This window comes from Apteryx rowi, unplaced genomic scaffold (assembly GCF_003343035.1).
Source record: "Apteryx rowi isolate R43461 unplaced genomic scaffold, aptRow1 scaffold_8, whole genome shotgun sequence".
In the NCBI taxonomy this organism is placed as follows: Eukaryota; Metazoa; Chordata; class Aves; order Apterygiformes; family Apterygidae; genus Apteryx; species Apteryx rowi.
The window spans coordinates 2629488-2651897 of record NW_020451093.1 but is presented as its reverse complement, the minus strand read 5'-3'; the positions used below and the strand labels follow the sequence as shown (position 1 = coordinate 2651897).

Below are 22410 nucleotides of genomic sequence, written 5' to 3'. Positions count from 1 at the left end.
TATTTTGAGATGTTCTGGAATAAAAGGTGCTATATGTAGGACAATGATACTTGCATGAGCCACACATATATAGCTTTCAGCATTACACAACTCCACAAAAATTCTTCCTCCCCAAGCATACAGAATTATGGAATGGTTGAGGTTGGAAGGGACCTCTGGAGATCATCTAGTCCAACCCCCCTGCTCAAGCAGGGTCACCTAAAGCACGTTGCACAGGATCACGTTCAGGCAGGTTTTGAATATCTCCAGAGAAGGAGACTCCACAACCTCTCTGGGCAACCTGTTCCAGTGCTCTGTCGCCCTCACAATAAAGAAGTCTTTTCTCATGTTCAGATGGAACTGCCTGTGTTTCAGTTTGTGCCTGTTGTCTCGCGTCCTGTCACTGGGCGCCACTGAAAAGAGTCTGGCTCCATCCTCTTGACACCCTCCCTTCAGATACTGGTGCACGTTAATAAGATCCCCTCTCAGCCTTCTCTTCTCCAGGCTAAATAGGCCCAGCTCTCTCAGCCTTTCCTCATAAGAGAGATGCTCCAGTCCCCTCATCATCTTAATAGCCCTCCACTGGACTTGCTCCAGTAGTGCCACATCCCTCTTGTACTGCGGAGCCCAGAACTGGACACATTACTCCAGATGTGGCCTCACCAGGGCTGAGTAGAGGGGCCTGCTGGCAACAGTCTTCCTGATGCACCCCAGGATACCACTGGCCTTCTTGGCCACAAGGGCACATTGCTGCCTCATGCTTAACTTGGTGTCCACCAGCACTCCCAGGTCCTTCTCCGCAGAGCTGCTTTCTAGCAGGTCAACCCCCAACCTGTACTGGTGCAGGGGGTTATTCCTCCCCAGGTGCAGGACCCTGCACTTGCCTTTGTTGAACTTCATGAGGTTCCTCTCTGCCCACCTCTCCAGCCTGTCCAGGTCTCTGAATGGCAGCACAGCCCTCTGGCGTATCAGCCACTCCTCCCAGTTTTGTATTGTCAGCAAACTTGCTGAGGGTGCGCTCTGTGTCTTCATCCAGGTCATTGATGAAGAAGTTGAACAAGACTGGACCCAGTACTGATCCCTGGGAGACACCACTAGCTACAGGCCTCCAACTAGACTCTGTGCCACTGATCACAACCCTCTGAGCTCTGCCATTCAGCCAGTTCTCAGTCCACCTCACTGTCCACGCATCTAATCCACACTTCCTGAGCTTGCCTATGAGGATGTTATGGGAGACAGCGTCGAAAGCCTTACACTGTATAAAATGAAGTATTTGGGACTTTTCTCTCTCGAAAAAATAATAGCACTAAAGTAACAACAAAATGTCTTAACACTATAATAAAAATTCACACTCCCATTTGAAGTCAATCTAAAATGAAAAATAAGGCCCCAGAACTATTTATGGCAAAGCTAATGAACAAAACTGAGATGGTCCCCTGACAAACAAAGGTAAAAAAAATTAAGAATAACAACGCAGAACAATTTACCATACGAATATCAATTTCTAACTCACTGTCCAGGAGCAGTCTATGTGTGCATATTTTGGGCTCTCACATCAGTTCAAGATGATAATACAGTTTGGCCCACAGCCAGAAAGAGGCAAGTGAAATAGTGTTCCAATACTTGCACTGTGAACACACAGCTGGCTTCAAAGGGAAATGGACTAATCCTACTCCATTTCCCTTCTTCAGTATATGTTTAAAGAGCTTTGGTGCACTGAAGGAAATCAACTAGAATTCATTGGTTTCCTTCTGATTCAGCTCATTGCTGCTGTAAAGGGAAACAGGTCGGGATTGCAGGATCCTACACAATTTCCTTTTGAAGCAGACTTTAAGCCAATTGTCCTCTTACTTGTACACACACAGATCCACGGTTTTCAGTAACGATGCCTGTATTTAAATGCAATACCTCTCCAAGTGGCTAAAATATATAAAGACTCTAAAGGGAAGAAGAAATATTAAAAAAAAAAAACACAGACAAACACTAGTCTATTTGTCTTCATTCCTTTGAGAACTTTTGTCGATTGCTAAAAACAAAGCATTCCTGACAACAAGCTCAGAAAATCAAGAGAGGAACTTCTAGAAAAAGAGTAAGAAGAAAAAAATAAAAAAAAATAACAGAGACTGGGAAAAGATCATAATGAAGGAAAAAGAAAAGAAAAGAAAAGAAAAGAGAAAAGAAAAGAGAAGAAAAGAGAAGAAAAGAGAAGAAAAGAGAAGAAAAGAGAAGAAAAGAGAAGAGAAGAGAAGAGAAGAGAAGAGAAGAGAAGAAAAGAAAAGAAAAGAAAAGAAAAGAAAAGAATGATTTCTTGAATATATAAACTTCTTGCTATTCAATGGAAAATTATGACAAACTAAAACTCTAACTATAATAGCTGAACTAAGTCCTATGCACAATTTTGACCTTGTCTGGAGAGGATTTTGGGAAGGGGAGACATGAAGTTTAATCACTTGTTTTGGACAGAAAGCTTCTCCTCCAGTTTGTAATCAGACCTCTCCATTTCTCTCTACAGAGCTCCTGCCATGTTTTCATGAGCCTTCTCAAGGTTTTGGGAAGCCATAGGATTTCAAGTGATTCCAGACTGTACTCTATTCAGTTTGAGGCTACTGCTCTTGAGACAGTAAACTAGAACCCACATTCTTCTACAGCAATATCTCACAATTAATCACCTAAGCAGAAAGTGGCTTTTGACAAACAAAGCAGAAAGGAATCACTATTTTTTGTATTTCATTACTATAGCGAAGACAAGGAAGTGTTGCTATACTGAAATGTCTCATAAGTCTGAACTAGGATACTACGAATGATGAACAGCCTTATGAATTTGTTTCTACTTGCTAGCTATGGAGCTACCAGCTTCATATATACTATATACTATACCACAGTATATTTCACAGAAAATCTGTCTGGAACTTGGAATTGACCAAAAAGCCTTTACAGTAGCAAAGTCATATCTGAGGAGAGATGGGGCATACCAAAACTTCAGGTTCTGAAAGGTTTTATTCTCTGAAATTCTAGAGGTGTATGAGGAGCTCTGTGCAACAACTGAAAAATCTGACTCAAGCCCAGTTAGCTTCAGAAAGATAGTACAGGCATGACTTCCATCCTGCACCAAAAGCTTCTTAGCATAGGATATTGAAGGACAGTTAGAGAGCAACTAACGGTTCTTTGATTTTGTAGAAGAGTCTGTATCACCTACAGAGAGACTTAAAACAAGATTATTTTCCTTTGCTATTCTATGCCAGTCTTAGTTTACAGCCTTAACTTTGACTATTGGACCATAATTTGGACTGTTACTCAACCTGCTCTAGAAAAAGTATTTGACACTTCTTACTTATAAAGCCTGAGAGTTCAATATAGAAGCCCAGGGACAGCCACAGCAATAGCATAGGTAATCTGTCCTCTTTGCATGTACAAATTACTTTCTCATTCCCAAGACAAATATCGAATGTCCCATCCCTCTCTTTAGCTGTAGTGAACGGATGTTGTACAGGAAGAAATCAGTCACCACTTCTAGATAACATCACAAACAAACAAATACATAAAACAAAGGCATTTCACAGTTCAAATATCCAAAGTCAAAACTAGTTTATTAGCCATTTTCTCATTTTTGTTGTTTACTGTACTTTGAATCAGTTCCAAAGTACAAGAGACTAGATGATATAAAGACAATTCTAGCTTTCTCAGTTCACTGAGTATAACTGATTACATTTTCTTAATCCTTTTGTTTGCTGCATTTATTTCTCTGTTATTATTCTTGTTTGCTGCTCTTATTATAAAAAAAAGATTTCCTTTTTGTATTCCCTTTGCAGAACCTATATTCTCCCTCCTTCTTCCCAGCTGCTCCAGCTTGCTGTCTCTCACATAGCCTTTTCTTTTCATTCCTGGTGTGCATGCATATGACTTTTACCTCATCTGATGTCACCTCAGAATTCAAATTTCAAATTTGAGACAAATTACTCTGGATAAAATCACATTCTAAATTTATCCAACCTTTACCAGAGATAAAAATTTCTTTTTTATTGTCATAAACATTTCAGCTTGCAAAACATATTCCAGCAAAACCTCCTCTTGATTCCTAATGTAAAGAGCCATAGGTCACTTTTCTGAAAATAAAAATGAAGTGCAGAATGAGAAATGTAGTTCAATAACCTAACCAACCATGGAGATAGCTTCCACACTAGATAGAGTTACTATTTACACATGGGAGTTAGTGTATACAAGGAGAATTGGGCTCTTGAAGACATAACAGGAAAAGAAAACATCCTTCAATTTACATCAGAAATGTCTCAGTCTTCAAATGAGAGGTAGAGAGATACTGAGGGAGATGATACACTGAATGCTATGGCAATGGGCAGAACACAGTGACAGAGGAACACCTACCCCTATTACCATTCTTTAACGGAAAGGTACTTTAAAAGGTACCAAATGAGCGTATCTGCCTGCGAGCAGAACCTAATACACAGTGGAGATCAATACAGGCTGTCTGGTGGAGGAACGAAAGGGGCAGAAAAGCCTTTCGAGAGCCAGGAAATATCCTGTCTTCCCACTATGTCACTACTGACAGTACAAACACTTGTGCAGACCATCCTGGACAACAAAGCTTTCCATGTGGTTTGAGTAACTCCTCTTTCTACTCATGCACAATTCAGAGAAGAGAGAAAGGCATCCTGGATGCCACATAAACTTACAGTGACTTTAGTAATAAGTACTCTGAAAATACATGATAGTTACATCTAATTACAGACTTATCACTCGCATTCATCAGCCATGCTACCTAGTTCCAACACCTTTTTAGATCTCACAAACTAGGAAGTGTTATAGTGCATTAGATACCTACAAACTTACTCTCACACAGAGATATAACCTATGACTTGCCAATATTATCCCATCTCCTTGATTCTTCAGCTTTAAAATAACACAAACTACTAATAATTCAACATTCCCTCTCAACAGTACAGCCTCCCAAGCATGAGGTTCAGAATTTTGATATTATATAAAAAAACATATTTCCAAATTCACTGAGAAAAGTGCTTGTTCTAGTAATCATGCCCAAGCCAAGAAAAACAAGAGCGTCTCTTTCAACAGAAGGCTCAGTAGCTAAACAGTAAGTGAAAAAAGGATGTATTAAAATCTTCCTCTCCCATTCAACCTTGGGTTAAGCAGCTGTCCATATAGCAGGGATTTAGTAAGGCATACAAACAGAACCCTGCCTATTATTATGCATTAGAAAGTGAGCTTTCAGTACGAGATGCCCTCACTTGCTTCACTGTACCTGTTCAAAATATGTGATTTACAGCTACTGAGAAATGTGCAGAAATTATTCCATGTAAAATGCTTTTATTATTTTAGTTTTCATGTATTTTGAACAGCAAGTCTTTTTATACATCTTTCTTAATGTTCACCTTGTGATCATGCATTAGTGTTTTCCTTTATCAAAGTAGAAAGACAAAAATGGACAAGAAGGAAAGAAACTCTTGCATTTCCATTTTCCTACTGTTGGAAACAATCATTATTATATGAATTTAAATGCTTTTCTCATGTCCTCTTGAAAAAGATCAATACAGATTGCTTTAAAATAATTGTTCTTTTAAATGCTCTGTTAAAAATCCATAACTAAGGGTTTGAGGGGTTTTTTGGATGAACTATAGAAATCAGAATGACTTGATCTCACATGTCATTATGGAAATGTTATATCACAAAACAATCCCAACTGGATGCAACAATTTGTTCCCAGGAGTCACTCAAATCCACATTGTTTGTAGTGCCACAAATAAATGCAGTAATTGTGAAAAAAATAAATAAACTGCAGTAGATGGCAGACAACTACCCACTTTGCTTTCTGGTTCTTCTATGTATTCTTCATCATCTTCTTTTAGAAGCAGATTGATCTACACCTCACTCTTAAAAGAACACAGTATCTTGAATCTCTTTCAAGAACTTTGGAGATGATCATTTTTGATGAACTTTTTGAGAATAGTTCATTTGTGACAGCCTTTGTTCAAGGCTGGTGTTTTTGAAAAACAAGACTGTTTATTGTGTTTTTCTCTTAGTTTAGGACAGTGGTTGATATTTACCATATGCTCAAACATGTTGTATGTAGTCAGCATTGACATCATGCTTCAATAAAAAAGTTTCAGGTAAAAATAAATTCTCCCAAATTTAAATAATCTCTATCTTCTCTTCAAAATTAAATAATAAAAAAAGAAAAAAAAAGTGTTTACAGCACAATAATCATACCTCTCAGCACTGAAACCTTGGGGTGAATACACCAGTGCATGCGAAGTCAACATATCTGCTACAGTTAGAGGCATTCTGGTCTTTATTAGCCATTGTATACAGGCAGAAACCTAAGGAAGTTATTTACCCTCCTTTTGCTACATGGTAAGATCATTGAAAGTTTCAGAACAACAAAAAAAAATCTGATCTAAATACAGTTTGATCTCCTCTTCTCTTCAGAAACAAATAGTGTGAATGAAAACTTGCCTCACTGTTCTCATTCGGGCCATTGCATGATATTTCATTCCCGACAGACATGTTGTAAAAGTTGGATAAATCACTGCTTATCTTACTTACTGATCTAGGACTTAGGGCTTTTATACAAGTTAAAAACAACAGTTCATGGAAGATAACTAGAACTCTTTTCTCATCTCCAAAGCTGAAAGTAAGAAATCAAAATTACAAGTCCAAAAAATGATCCACTTAATCCCACAACTGTGGAAGGTCTAACCCTTATCAGATCTCTAGGTCTTTCTAAGGTAAGTTAAATAGATAAGGTCCAAGAATCCTGAAGGTCAAAGATTCCAAATAGTGCAGACAAAGGAAGAGAGTAAAGCCCCTCACAAAGAACGCCCTTCTAGTAACTGAACTAACTCAAGCCTGTGTTCTGCTGGTACAGCTATGGAAATATGCACTAAGGAAAAGGCAATTTTCTAAATAGGCAGGGACCAAACTATACAGAGGTTAATACATTTTTTTTTAAGAAATACCTCCAAAAACATATAGAAACCAGGAAGAAATCAACATGGAGAAGGGTTTTTTTCCCCCAAACTAGGTAAGAACTGTTGCATTTTCCACAAATTACAGTTTCTGAGAGGTTTTAAAAAATAATAAACTAGCAAAGCCCAGTCATTTGCTTTCTTGTATTTACAGAAGTATTTCAAACAAAAACATTAAAAGTGCTTTACAAGTGTAACATATAATTATTATACTACTAATAGGCAGACAGAAGTGCATTTGTAATATACAGGAGAAAGAACTCCTAAAACGTGGATTTTCATGCTAAAGAAATTTTCAAATACTTTTGCTTAAAGAATAAATCAACATACTTTCACTTGCTGTTAGTAATTTCCACTAGATTTTGTATGGTTGTAAACTGGATGGATGCACACAACATATCTAATCTAACTGCTGTTTGTGTAACATCTGAAACACAAGAATTCAGGACAAGATCTCCCTCTTATAAACGAAAAAGGTGTAAAAGAAAGGGAAAAACAAATTTCCCTCTTGGAGGTTCTGCGTCACAATACAACTATTAGACAATGTTGTGTTTAACACTAACCGGTCCAGCTGGCTTCTTTGCTTTCTCAACAGCCTTCATAGCTTCCTTGTGTTGTTTTCTAAGGTCTTCCTTTGGTTTGCCATGTTTATAACACTAGGAGAGGAAGAAACAAAGCAACTGTAAAGCTTGTTAAGAAGCAGTTCACGTGCTATTAAAGGTGACCTTCCCACTTCCAGTTCTATTTGTTCTCCTTTCTTTCCAAAGTGGGTCAAATCTTTCCAAATCTGAGCACTCTCAACAGCGAGGTCTCTGAGAAGAGCATTCAAAGATAAGTCCTGAGCTGTCCTGAGCTTCTGAAAAGATTAGATCCACATTCAAACAAAGTGGGAAAGGATCATCTGGCAGCAAGTTTAATCTACAGATATATTAAAGTATAACACAACTCTAAGCAGTCTTCATACTGGATGGAAAGACTGTTACAGTATTGTTAGGTCCAGCAGGGCAGTCAGCACAGTGATAGTCTCCAAAAGAAGAAAACTCAAGATGCAAATCTTCTCAGAATTATTCACTCTATAGACAAACACGCATTTGCAAACAGCTGTACTGTAGAAGCTACTGCCCACTGGCACCTTCTCAATTGTTCATCACACTAAACATTAGCGGAGATTACTAATCTTTTCTCTGCTCTTTGTTCATGACAGGATTTCCCATTCTGTTTCAGGTAAGGTCAGCCAGGTTAGCTTAAACAGCAGTGCTTTGCTAACCTGGATGATTTTGTCCGAAACGGACAGTGATGTATTTGCATGAGTAGTTTGGCCAGATGGTCTGAGGGTGTGATTTCACATTATACTTAATATGGTGTAAATGCAGGTTACCACACAAGTTAACCTTTAAGAGAGTACTGTGGACAGCCTCTTCCAGACCTAGCTGAACTGGTAGGAAAGGCTGCTGCCACTGGCTTGCTGTTAGATTTCATTAAGGAAAATCTGCAGATTTTCATATTTTTCATACACATGATCTTCTCTGAAAAATTTTCTGCAGCTTGATCCTTCAAGTAATGAAACCTTGTATTGAGTTACTGAACTTAATGCTCAGCTTCAATAACTGTTCCTCCTCAAAGAAGGCAGCTAAGGCTTTGGCTTTTTGCTAGAGTCTGTCTTATGTTGACACCCCAGGCAAAACCACTGTAAACATAGCTATCTGATATAACAAATTGAAAGATGTATGTTTTAAGTACATTTCAGCAGGTGTAACTTAGTATCTTCCATTATTTTATCTTCCAGTCAGTGGGGTTCAAGTATACCGATCATGGAATCTGAAATCTAACTGTAAGAGTATGAATAATCAACAGATAGAGCTTCACAGTCATATAGTTAAATCATATACAGCAGCTAAACACAAATTAACAGGAATGTCTTTAACAATCCAAAAATGGAGTAATCTGTCAAGGTCTGGAAAACGGAAGCTTATGCAAGCAACCCTGCTGTCAGGTAAAGTATTTAGTCACTCTGAACAAGGGACAGTTAAAACGAAAACATGTTGTCATGCAGGATTTGTATTTTTGCTTTTAAAAATGAGATGGAATATGATGGGTTAATCACCCTGTTTATCTGTTTCTCTGTTATGGACTGTGAACCATATACTCATCACTTTTATGAGCTATAAAAAGGAGGAAAAGGTAGGGGGAAACCCTCAGAGTAGGATAAAGCAATGAACTAGCAGTTCTGTATGCATTCCCCACAATCCTAAACTCCATAAAGTTTAAAAATGCCTGCAAGTTTCGCTCAGCAGAAAGAGGAGAGAGGGAGTACAGCCATGAAAAGCAGCTGCAGTTTGTATACTATACAGTTCATATTAGTATCCCTAGGATAGTACTATGCTGCAGATATGCATATTATTTAATCACACTGTTTGCTCAGAGTTGAAAATTGGTACTGAATATGGCATCATATTCTCCTGTTCACTCTATAAGAACAAAGCATATTTCTAGAACTCAGAAATGTATCACATAAAAACATGACATATGTTAGGTTTGCACAGTGAGGTGTTCAAAATGAAGGCCCAGGCCTTGCAAAGATGTGATAAACTCTGCATTCTATGCGATTCCACTACCTTAAATTTAGAGGAACTTGACTATCTAGGTATTCAGGTTATTTTGAAAATTTCATTTCAATTCCCTGCAAACTAATTAACTTCAAGTCAAAACACTACATTTGTGCATCTATTCTGATCAAATTTAAAATCTGTATTATTTCTTACAGACATGTGGGAGCTATCCATAAAGGACCACCAGTACAGAAATTTAAATGATAAAAGTGTGTTTACATTTTTTCCCCAACATGAAAATTACCATCCTTTCTTTGTTCAAAGATCAGGAAAAAAAATGGCAATAAATTGAGAACAAATATAAACAAAAAAGAAATCTCCCCAGATAAAATGTTAACAATCATAAGAAATCTAGACAAAAAGATTATAACAAAAAGGTATTTGTTGAATATCTTTTGCCAAATCCCATATCAAATAAAATTTTATTTTTCTTATGATGGTGAAGGTAAAGGCTGAATTCATACCTAATTCAAATGGCATCACCCTAGTGAGATGGAATTATCTCAGTTTACAGAAGGAGAGGTTTGACCCCAACTGTGCTTGCCTGAAGCTCTCCGGTAGAGAAAAGCTTGCGCTATAATGACAGAGTCTGCAGAATGACCCATATTACCTTTTGGCTAAGTACTACTTTTAGCAAGCTTTAGCAGTTTATCTTCACTATATGGTAATGATGACTTTTCTCAGACACAAAGAATTATGGTTTTTATCAATGGTTCATGCCAAATCCAAGTCCTTAAAAGAAATCAGCCCAAAGCAGGTGCACAGAGCTGTCAGACCTTGAAATTTGTTTTGAAACCAACCACCTGTTAGTGTAATTGTGTAGCTGTTTTTCCTGGCTTATGGGATTTTAGTTCAGCTGTTGTTCTCATGCTAACGTTTATTTCCTCTAGGAATCAGTCCATCCACTTACACTAACCTACAAATTTCTATGTGACTATCTTCACAGAGTCTGATTCAATGTGTACATGCAAAATGTCTGTTGTAGCACCCTTAACCAACAGTAGACTTTGTTTACAAAATAGCTCATAATTGCTGTAGGAAAATGTCTGAAAAATAGTATTTAACATCCTCTGTGTCAAGTCACGTTTAATCATTTAGATGACTCGTCTCTGTTTCTTGTTTGTTTTAAACTGGAACAAAGAACACTTACTCTTAATGGATGATCTCAAAGATCAGATTTAATGCCTGACTCACATTTTACTGATAACAGAGCACTGTTTCTGCCACTGAAAGAAAGTCTGAGTCAGAATTCCCATTAAAACCTTCTGTTTCTAAAGGTTTATAACTTCACCGGACGTTTACTCTGCATTAGAAGTTAGCAAAGACACTCTCAGTGCAAAAGCACATTTACTTGAAAAAAAAAATGAAAGCAAAAATCTGCCTACACGTGAGATATAAGGGTAAAAATTACTATCGGGAAGATAATGGCTTAAGATGCTTTTTGTAAGTAAGAAATGGCATTTAATAAATAACAATGGGCTTGTACTTAAGGGGCCAGTCAGAATTGCAGTTCCTTTATTCTCCAGATTGCTGTTTTCAGCACCCTTTGGACATAAGCCACCCCAGAAAAGGACTTGAACACTTGGATCAGAACAATAGCTGAGCTGTTCGTGAAATGAATGTTTCCTTGAACACATTCAGTCCCAGTCATCCTGCAGCTCCACACTGCCCTCCAGGGAGGACTGTCAACAAAGTCACAATGTATCCCTCAGTTTACCCCTGTCAGTAGATGATTCCTTGGGAGTAAATGCATAAAGCAAGAACAAAAAATATAGCTGACATGAACATAAAAATATTCATAAAATATTTCATGACACAAAACAGTAAAAGCTAAATTATGAAGATTAAATATTCCATGTGTTCTTATACATGCACAGATAACTGCTATCCAAATGCCTTTTTCAAGCATCATATAAAGGAAACAATAAACAATTTATGGGTAACAGATCATAAATATATGCAGTGCTGCATGTCCAATGGGCATAGATATTTCATTGTGTTAGACATGATTACTAGGTTTATGCATGACATGATATGTGAGTTGTTTGCAGCTATTTAAAATCATTTTGAGACACAATAAACTGTTGACGAGATTTATCCTATTTAAATGTATTGCCCATCCTGACTATAGAGCATGTTGTCTTGTATTTATCAGACAGAATACTTCTAAAACGGATTGAGAAACTCGATTGTTATCATTGTCTTAACTTAAAAAGACTACACCTTTGTATAGAGTTCTGTTAAAAGAAATCCTGCTGCTTATCATAAGCACGTACTTCCCCAAAGTTCCTGTTTTTTTAGAAGTTTTATTAATTGCAAATGTTGTTTACTAGAGGAAAACCATGATTGAAGCTGTAAAACAAAGAGAATAGTGGTAACTTTAATCCTTTCAATAAGCCTTTGTTTCCCATTGACTAAAAACTTCCTAAAGGAAGTAGAGCTGCGAAAATCCAGGAAGGAATTAGATTTGCCAGATTCTGCTCCTACTTGGATTTAGATGCAAAGCCTTTGTTATTCATTGTACAAATGTTTGAGTAAAAAAAGAATGATCAATTACAAAAATGCATTTTTACCAAGGTTGAAAATTATAAACAGAAGAGTTTTCCCTACGTAACTTAAAAATAAATACTATATTCATTTTTTAGCTGCTGATGCATTTCTTTAGTATTTTTTTCTTATCTAAGGGGAAATCAGATACTGGCCTGTTAAGGATCATACAAGAACCTAGATAAGTAAATGAACATGGGAAGAAAAATACAAATGCAACCTCTTACTTACATTAAGCATGATTCGCAGCATGCAAAAGAAGAGAAATCTTTAAAATCCCTTTCCATGACAACGAGTAATTGCATACTGGAAAGTGTACTATTGTAGCAATAAAGCTGAATTCCCTGAAGGCCATTCAGAGACACTACCAATTTGTTTTGTACTTTTTTTCCACATGCTCATTTTAACACTGTAGCAGTTCATGCTCTCCAGGATTTAACTAGCCAAACATGTAGAGTCTAGGTAAGTATTCTCACTTATTCCACAGGCCAGAGGCCCTTTTAATTTCTTATCCTAAAATAAATGCAACTCCTACCTCCTTCCCACCAAAGCAGTGTATATTTAAATGTCCATTTCTTGTTCAAGAGTATGCTGGAATATCAAAGGATATTTGAGCCACCATTTTTGTAAAGAAATGCATAAGGATAGATCATGAAAGGTGCTGATTACTTTGGCTTGATTTCAGTGGAAGTGTTGCTTAGCATATTGTGACACTCATCTCTTATGTACAAACAGCTCTACGTCTTAACAAAGGTGTGTCAGAGGTTTGGCCAAGCTTAGTTGGATCATTGAGTTGGAAAGGTTAAGCTATGCAAGTTCCAGTAGCCAACAGCAGGCAAAGAAATGCTGTATTTGACATCATGTCCAGTCTCTGTCTACTGCTAATTCAAACCATCAAGTACAGAGAGGCTGACTGGGTGTGATCTTCACCCTAAGCAGAAGCAAATGCCTCTGGATCCCTAATGAGATGCATTAATGATTCTGCTATGGAAATGCCCATCTAAGCTTTGTAACACTGTTACACATATGACCAAATTTTGGAGTAGCTTCAGTTTAGGCCATTGTGGTTGCTAATGTTTAAATATCTAGGATACATTAGATGATACTATTTATGCTGACTTAAAACTTGCTTTAAAATATCCCTGTATGTTAATAGGTATGTGGAGTACATCTTCAGTATTCATTGACAGACCCTAAAATCACACACAAAAAAATGTTCTGATAGGATAAAATCATAACAGGTCAATGAAAAGAGAAGAGAAGAGAAGAGAAGAGAAGAGAAGAGAAGAGAAGAGAAGAGAAGAGAAGAGAAGAGGATTTCTACATTCCACTTCTAATCACAACACTTGACAACTCTCTCTCTTCCTTTAAGATGGAAAAGCCAGTTTTAATTTAAACTACAAACTGTTGACCAGGTCTCAGCTTGGCTTTGCGATTCACTGTATGCCTGAGGGATGAATTATTTAGCATTAGCACATGGTATGTCATGTCTTGTTACTTAAGTGTAATATGGCTTCCATCCAGCTATCCCCGCAGGGCCCCCGGATTGGCTGTGGGTGATGTCATTTCCATTTGGTAATCCTCAGCAGAGCCCCAGGGGACGGCGCTGGCCTCCCAGCCCCTCTGCCTCCAACCTGGGCCCAGCAGTGGGTTTACTCCTACTTATCACTCTAAGGTTCACTGCAGGTACTGCTCCAATTAAATGATTTTCAACAACAGTGCGGTGAAACAGAAGGTGCAGCAGATAAGCTACATCACCTTTATATAGTATTTTGTTTTCTTTACAGAAACTTGCAACAAATTTTGTGAGATGCATATGGTAAAGACTGGAGTAAATTCCTGCCAAAACTCCTAATTGGTTCACAAATTTTGAAGGATTTAACCAAATATGAAAATAAATACTGTCAGTAAAGCTTTTCTTTCTAAAACTAATTTATTTTTCTATTTTCAGTGTATTGCAGAATATTTTTCTAAAAAAAAAGTGTTCCTACATTGCAAGAGAAAGGGATTCTGGAGAAATGACCTTAGAGTATAATTCTGCAAAATGCTTTTTAAAAGACCGGTAATTAAATAGTTAACTAGAGTGCCTTTAAAGGGTCATCTTTTGTTTTCAGTTAACACCCTCATTATTTTAAAAGGGCTCTTCCTTCACAACCACCTTCAGATTATTTGCCCATATAGATAATAGTCATTATGCCATTCACATTGGAAGGTTTCCAGCATAAAAATAAGAGTTACAGGGTTGTTTCGTTTTTAATGAATTTTGGAGCAAAGTCAGTGCAATGTCGAGAATTACAGGGCACTTTCGGTGTGGTACAGATGGTACTGTCTACTCAGTGGTGAGGCACAAGATTTGCATTTGCCTGGCAGTTAAGGTTCAGCAGTGGTTCTGCTCAGCCTTGTACTCCAGATGACAGGTAACAGAAAAGACACAAGGGACAAGCCCTGAGAACACCAAGTGTTTTATTACTGTTACATTATTGTTTAAATAGACTACATGATACTCTCAGAACTTTGTTTCTTGTGGTGAAGAGGTATGTAAACTGACTGTCATTTATCTTTTTTGCTGCTGGATCCCAATTATTTGCAATACAGTGCTTTGCATGAGAAGAAAGGATTTTGTGAAAACTATGTGGTCTTGCAGCGAAGTGCGTAATTCTATAAGACAGAGACAGTAGGGGAACTTTGCAAGGGGATTCCCACAAGAAGCGACACTGAACCAAGGCAGTACAAACGGCTGTACAATAAACAACTGCAAGGCAGGAAATGAAGAACACCAATCGATAGTGCAAGAGGGATTGTTAGTCACATGTGAAAATTCAAAACTGCAATTTAAATCAGGACTGCCAACTCCCTCTTCTCGTATTGCAAAAAATAAACAAACTATGGCCATAGGATTCAACAGCTGCTCAGAACTTTGATTTTAGGCATTTGAAAGTTGGCACCTGCAGCAAGTCCTAGCCTCATACTACAGCATTGATTTAAGCACCCAGCCAGAGGGAAACACCTGGATTTGCTCTTATGTTCATTCTCCCCAAATTACGAGACCTACTTTGTTTTTTAGCTAACTAATAAGCAGCATTAGCAGGCTGACAGGAGAGTAAATTGCTATCAGGGTGAGCACTGGCACATAGGTATTACCTGCAAGACAGGACAAAATTTCACTTTGGTTCGGCTACTCAATCCAACCCAGTATGTCAGCACAAGCTTGCCTCTGTCACCGTAGTCGACAAATCTAACGACACCTCACACCCTAATGTGTCACACTGCAAACTAGGGCAACTGCGGACCAAACCCATCCGCTGTGCTCTGTCCTGGCTCCTGAGCTGCGGCCTAGATGAGCACAACCGCTGACAGCCTCAGCCAGCTCGGCTGTGCCTGACAAACTTTGGCCCAGTATCGCAGTGCGTGTCTGGAAGCGCTGAGTCCTGTCACGGAGGTGGCCGTTTTGTGAAGATAATAAGGATAATTTCGGTCGTTGTTAGTCTTCCGGGGGGAGGAGGGGGACTGGCGAACCAAAGCCTGCGTCGGCCCTACCTGTCACAGGGGAGCAGAGCTGGCGGCTGCGCTGAGGCGAGCCCGCCCCTCCCCCCGCGGGGAGCCGTTAGCCGTTGGCGGGGCGGGAGCCGCTGGGCGCCTCCGCGCGGGAGCGGCAGCTCTCGCGATGGGACGGAGAACACGCACCGCCCCGCAGCTGCCGCCGCCGCCGCTCTCGCGAGAGGCGCGTGCGCGGAAGCGGCGTGGCGCTGCGCGGGGGCGGGGCCGAGCCGTGAGGCGCCGCGGCAGCTGCAGCGAGATGCCGAGCGCGGCAGGTCGCGGCCAAGGCCAGGGCCAGGGCCAGGGCCAGGACCGCCGCCCGGAGAGCGCCGAGCCGCCCGCGGCCGATGTGGGTCTCCGGAGGGAGAGAGGGAGGGGGCGAGCGCGGGCCGGGGCGGAGGGGGGAGCGGCGCGGAGCGGGGAGCAGGGCCCGGCCTCGGCCTCGGCCTCGGCCTCGCCTGGCCTCGCCGTTCCTGCCGCCGGGTGCGTGCTCGGGCGAGGGCCTCCGCCCCCTGCGGTGTCCCGGGCCCGCCCGGGTGCCGGGGGAGGAGCCCCCCTCGGGCCGCCCTGCGCCCCTTCCCCGTTGCAATCGCCTGCGGGAACCCCGGGGCAGCCCCGGCATGGGAGGCCTTTGGGTCCCGCACTGGGAGATCGCGGGGCAGGGTGAAAAGTCCTAGGCCGGTGCTTCTTCCAAAAGAAAACGTTAATAATGGGCGCCGCTTCGTTTTGTTATAAAAGAGAGGTTGCTTTGCCTTGGGAGGTGGAAAATGCAGCAGCAGCAGTAAGGAAGTCTTGAGTATTGGTGGCTTCGCTGGGAATTACACATGGGTCTCTGTTCATCAAAAGCAGAGGAACCCAGACTCTCAAATAAAGCATTTAAAATGATCCTCTGTTCATATATTGAACAGAATGAAAAGAAATAAAAAGTGGGGTTTTTTTTTGTTTTTTGGGGTGATTTTTTTTTTTAGAAATGAGTGAACTTTTTGGGAAGACTGTATCTAGAATTGTGATCCCTTTCCCTAAAAGGCTCCATCTGCCTGTGTGTCACCTAATAGATTTTGTTAGTGGTCTACCAGGCTTGCTTTGGCTGTGATACTGGCATACGATCTGCTGGATTTCTCAGTGCAGCTAAATATGGGAAGGATATATTTAGCAATGGATCTTCTGTAGGATTTAAACACATTTTCAGGAGTAGGTACTTCATAAGTATTCATATTGACATCTGTATAGAAGTCACATATATTTACAAATAATCAAAGAATGATCCTAATGAATGCTTGCTGTTGGGTTGGGTTTTTTTTCCTACAGGGCACAATTAACTCCTCTCACTTGGGTATCACTAAGAGTCTGAAACAGAAATTTATTATCTTTAATATTATATCTCATTATTTTGCATTACCTGTAATGATTTTTTTCATGCTTTTGTGCGCACTTCTTTGATATGTGATCCTTGTATGTTTCTCACCTCCATTTTAGGATTATGCTAAAGAAAGATATGGAGTGTCATCAATGATACAATCCCAAGAGAAAACAGGTCAGTTAAAAATGAAAAAAGTTTAAAAAAAGAGGAAAAGAAGAAGTTATGTATTAGGTATCTTCATTACTTATTTGAAAAATCATTTTCCAAACTGTTTTTCATTCATTGAAATCCTGTTGACATTCTTTCCCTTTGTTTGAATACATTTGGCACTCACGAGACTGCATCTGGAGGGCTGTGTCCAGTTTTGGGCTCTCCAGTGCAAAAAAGACATTGACATTCTGGAGCAAGTCGAGTGGAGGGCTCCCAAAATGGTCAGGAGACTGGAGCACAGGATCTCTGAAGAGAGGCTGAATACTCTGGGCTTGTTCAGCCTGGAGAAGAGAAGGCTGAGGGATGATATTGGGTGGTCAGATATTGGAGCTGGGCCCAGAGAGATTGTTGGATCTCCATCTTTGTCGTTGCCTGGACAAGGCCCTGAGCAACCTGCTTCAAGCATGGGGCTGAACTAGAGACCTCCGTAGCTCTCTTCCAGCCTGCGTGATTTTAAGATATATTTTAGGGTGGGGGAAAAACTGAAGCCTAAAGTAGTAGATGCACATAGTAAGTAGTTTACTGGGTATTAACATTGGCCTGTAAAAGCCATACTTCGAAATGCTGGACTGTATCCTAGCACTGAATCTTCATACACCACAATGAAAATGAAGAAAAATTTGTCAGCTTAAAGTAAGCTTGAAGTAAGCTTAGCTCTTTCCTTTTGAAATTGCTGGCAATTTTTGTCTGCGTCCCCCACAGCAGACTTGACTTTTTTTGGATTAAATTATTTTTTTATAAAGTACCATACCATTCCAATAAGACTGATTAACACTAAAAGTACTGAGTCCTGGGGTATCAGGTTTTTTTTTTTGTTTGGAGTAAGTTCTATGGCTTGCTGCAACAATACTCTCTCTGAGTAAGATATCTCTCTGCTTTTATGGCCTTTGTTGCATATGAGCATCAAATCCATTCTATATATATATGTATGTATAAATATATGTTATATAAATGTTTATCAGTGGGTTTTATCATTATTCACATCACTGCAAATTCAGGAAATACTCATTTTATAGGGGTGGGAGATTGGGATTTGGAAAGACTGGTCAGCTAGAGAACTATGTCCCAGGCCAACATCCTAAGAAATACTAATCTTCTGTTCATGTTCTTCAAAGCATGAAGCAGTAAAACTGCAAAATGAGAGAAGGTAATAGGTTGGCTTCTTGTATCTTCTTCATAATGGAATGTTTAAAAAAAAAGTCATATTATTTGTTATGTGAGCTTTTTTTTCCCTGGAATGATTGTTTTGTTTGACCTCCCTAAGGGAGGGAAATGGAGAATATAGGAAGAGGAGGAGCCAGAAAAGCAATCATAAATTGAAACCAATTCAAGGGGATCATCATGTCAAGAATGTAGCAGGATGAGCAAGTCACTAGATGTTGTATCAGCAATCATTATTGAATAAAATATGTATTAGCTATGAAGAAAGGGAACTGAAGTTGAAGTTCTATTAAACGTAAGCCAGTCCGGCTGCTGTGGTCTCCCTCTGCCTCATGCTGGGTCTTCTGATCCATTTCAGCATACTTAAATGCTAATAATAATAACGACTTGTTTAGCCAGCTTAGCAATGTGGAAAAAAATGTTGGCTAGGGGCCTAATGAGTGCTGGAGGAGGCAGGAAAACAGCTGTCCATAAGTTATGTTGGCTTAGGTAGCTGTGGAGTCCCAACCTAGAAAGTACAATAACAAGAAGAAGCTAACTTCTCAAAGTTAGCATCTGACTGGTTAAATTGCATCACTGACTAATCTGAAGGATTGCCCTGTTTGATCGCCTCTCCCTGCATGCTTCTGTGATGGCACTTGCCTCGCTATCTGCAAGCTATAACCCCTGTGCCGGTTTCATTCTGTGAAAGCCCCAAACTGTGGCAGGTTCAGATGGTGCATCCATTTCTACTCTCTTGGAAGAAGTCTGCCCTGCTGACTGCCTCATATTCAAAAGAAACACTCAAAATAGTGGGAGGGGGAGAACATACATTCAGAAAGCAAATGGTAAAACCTATGGGAAGTGATATGAAAAAGGCCGAGTGTTCTGTTGCCCCCTTCACCATCCGTCCCCGTAAAAAAAGTCTCAGCTAATATACAAGGTTGAGGAGTTTTTCCATTGGACTTAATATAGGACCTACTTCTATTCCTGCTGTTTAGTTTTTTAGGAGATGGTTACCCAGAACACCAAAATTAAGTAACAGTAAAAAAAAAAAAAGTCTGTAATAATAAAAAAAATCAGGACCAGCCTATTCCCTTCCTCAAGGTAGATACCCTCTTATTTAAGGATTCAGTACTTACTGCCAGGGAGAGCTCTTGAACTCATCACTTAATATCAGCAGGATATATGTGCTGTTCCCCAAAGTATTCTACTTTGATTGACTGTCTTAGAGAAACTACTGGGAGGGGAGGGAGGCACAAATGTGGGTGTTCCCATCTGTTTCTATTGTGTTAATTTTGTTTCTTTCTGAAGTTCGTGTGGCTATGTGCCATTTCTAAGTCCGAGTAATGAATTATGGTGTGATATGCGCGGATCCACATACAATCTGGTAACTGGAGCTAACAGGCGGTACAGACAGCACAGTCATGGGCAGGAGCGTGATTGATGTCCTCAGCGCTGTCGCTCTTAGGCTTACTGTAGTAGCTGCACTGTACTGAGGACACTGGCCAGACATGGGACGCTAAAAAGCTTAGACTGATCAAGGCAAATTGTTCTCCCTTTCCAAGGGATAGGGTTGTTGTCGTTCCTCTGTACTCAAAGATTCTTGTTCCTTTCCAGGCCAAATAAAACTTTTTTCACTTGTTCCCAAATTTTTCATAGGTACTCCACCCTGCTATATTGATCTCACACGCACCTGTGCCTTCATTCTTGGCCCACTGAAGTCTTTTTTCTGCTAATGTTGGCTGCCCTGCCTATCTGGTGCACTCACTTCCCCTTACATCATGTCTCTACAGTCCTTTCTGCCTGCTTTAGGCTACGACTGCTAGTAAAACTCCATTTGCCTTTCCCTTTTCCTCCCTTCAGCCCCATTACTTTCATCTCCCCTCCCTGGAAGCTACTTTCATCTTACACTGCTTTTGGCTTTCAGATTTTTTTATTCAACTTATCTTCCACTTCTTCTCTTTTTAAAATTTATCCAACATGGTAATGATGCTGGCACTTCACAGGAACAGCGGAAATATTGCTCATACCTTTTGAAACCCTGTGATCTAGGTTAGATGAACTTAGCAAACAAGCTAATATGACAGACAGGGATTTGTTGCGGAGATAAAATGTGATTTTGATTTGTACAACCTGCATGGGTTTGGGGGTTTTTATCCTCTCATGTTTTGAAAGGGCTAGGGTTCTGAAAGAAAGGTAAGGATATTTAATATGCTGAAAGAAGACGTTGTGTTGTACATAAAGGAAACAAAAGAAGAAATATAGGGTCAGTTTACCCTTGAATGTGATTCAAAATGGCAGTGAAGATGAAATAACATGGATATTGAATTGGGGCTGGAAGTGTAAATTCAGACTTATGGAGTGCTTGGTTTGAACTCAAGCTGCTAATCTTTATTTAAAATCCACATTACCTTGTCTTCTCTGCAGCTGTAGTATGATTTAAAGCGTCTTTTATTTTTGCAATATCCAAATATTTGTAGGTATTTATGTGGAAAGAAGAGGCAAGAAAACAGAAGATGTAAGTACAGCTTGCATTTGTGAAATAGTAAGTGGGTAGTCTGAAAATTAGGCAGGAGAACCTTTAAGGTGAGAACAGGAAGCTTCATTTTTATCATGGGAAAGGCAGAAATGAACTGAAAGGATTTCTAGGTGAAATGGCATGTGAGAGTACAAAGGGAAGATTCTAGCTGCAACATGTTGCATGGACAAGAGAGAATGAGTGACAAAGGATTGTTTACACTAGCAAGTGTAGATAATACCATGAACCATTGGCATTTGAGAAATGAGAGGAAGGAAAACTGGATTTGGGCAGGTTAAAAGAGGGGAAACAAAGTGATACAAAAGTTTGTGTCTCCTTGTGGAAAAAAATCTCTTTATTGTGCCTCTTTTCAGAGACTATTTTGTTACCCTTTTTATGAAAGGTGAAATAGATTTTAATAACTCATACCCTATAAAAATTTTTGCAATGAAAATTTTTTGTTTAGTTTTGATGAAACGTGGACCATTATCCAAAAGATTTTTTAAAAGTGTTTATCTAATGCAGATGGTGCCTGAAACATGAGGGATCCATAAAAAAGGGTAACACCTCATTCTGCCTTTATGCTTGTGCCTGGAAAATGTTTTAGGTTTGTAATAATGCAGTTTTAAGTTGATTGAGGTAATATCAAACTTCTAGAAGTACTAAAGCTTACATTTTGTGCTGGTTGTATATTTGTTTAGTACTGATGATGTTTGAACATCTGAAGTTGCTGTGAAGTGATAACATCTTTACTCCCCTTCCCTCCCCTAATGCATGCACATGCATTCACACACTCTCATACACATGCGTGCACACGCACGCACACACTCACTCATACTCTTAATTATGAATATATTTGAGTCAGTTTCCCATCACGTTTTTCTGTACGCTTTCATTCTGTTCTGGTTTTGTTGTATGCCTGTGAGGAAAATGCTAATTCTCTGTGGAGAAAGCACATAAACTGTAGGTCAGCTATAGAGTTCTTGGTAGCAGAATTTCATGCAAGATACGATTATAGTTCTGTGTTTAAAAAAATAGATACATTGCTCTGAGCATAAACTAAAGTGAATTAAAAAAATTTTTTTCCAGAAATTGAATCCAATCCCAGTGCAGAATAATAGGATTACAGGGCAAGCTGTGAGTGGTATTCAGAGACAGAGGGAAGAAGTCCAGAATGGCAGATGGTAAGCTGGAGTGTCAGCAAAGTTTGGAAAAGTTCTGAGGGAAGAGAAGTCCAGAGTGTGGAAGCGGTGGTGTTTCTTAGTAAATGAAATGTTGTGTTGAAACAAGGGCTAAGTCTTTTATGAAGGACACAGACAGTGAATTTGCTTGTATTACATATCTCCCTTGAAGACAATTTTTCTTATAATGAGCAGTGGTTTTAAGCACACATGAAGTCTGAATGAATAAGTGTAGCTGTTAGAATTGTGGAGTTTCTAAAAACTCCTGATTTAAAAAAAAAAAAATTTTTTTTTCCTTGGTAGTTACCATTAGTTCTTTTACTATCCAAAT

General features: G+C 39.5%; 1 protein-coding gene and 1 long non-coding RNA gene across 6 annotated transcripts in view; one reads left to right on the top strand and one right to left on the bottom strand.

The window, feature by feature from the left end:
- LOC112977109 overlaps positions 1-15815 on the bottom strand; it is a 180734-nt gene extending 164919 nt beyond the window's left edge. For 3 of the 4 annotated variants that reach the window (XR_003257334.1, XR_003257336.1, XR_003257337.1), the window contains exons 1-2: positions 15668-15815; positions 7538-7630 (exon numbers count right to left, since the gene is read on the bottom strand). This is a non-coding gene — a long non-coding RNA (uncharacterized LOC112977109). The remainder of the gene's footprint in view (positions 1-7537; positions 7631-15667) is intronic. The other variant, XR_003257333.1, reaches the window with a different exon arrangement.
- An 88-nt stretch (positions 15816-15903) lies between these two features.
- DARS (aspartyl-tRNA synthetase) overlaps positions 15904-22410 on the top strand; it is a 39251-nt gene continuing 32744 nt past the window's right edge. Inside the window, exons 1-2 of one of the 2 annotated variants that reach the window (XM_026088955.1) lie at positions 15904-16016; positions 17144-17201. In XM_026088955.1, coding sequence (XP_025944740.1) covers positions 15927-16016; positions 17144-17201 — 148 coding nt within the window. In that variant the 5' untranslated portion in view covers positions 15904-15926. Of the gene's footprint in view, positions 16017-17143; positions 17202-21987; positions 22083-22410 lie in introns of those variants that run through there. The other variant, XM_026088956.1, reaches the window with a different exon arrangement.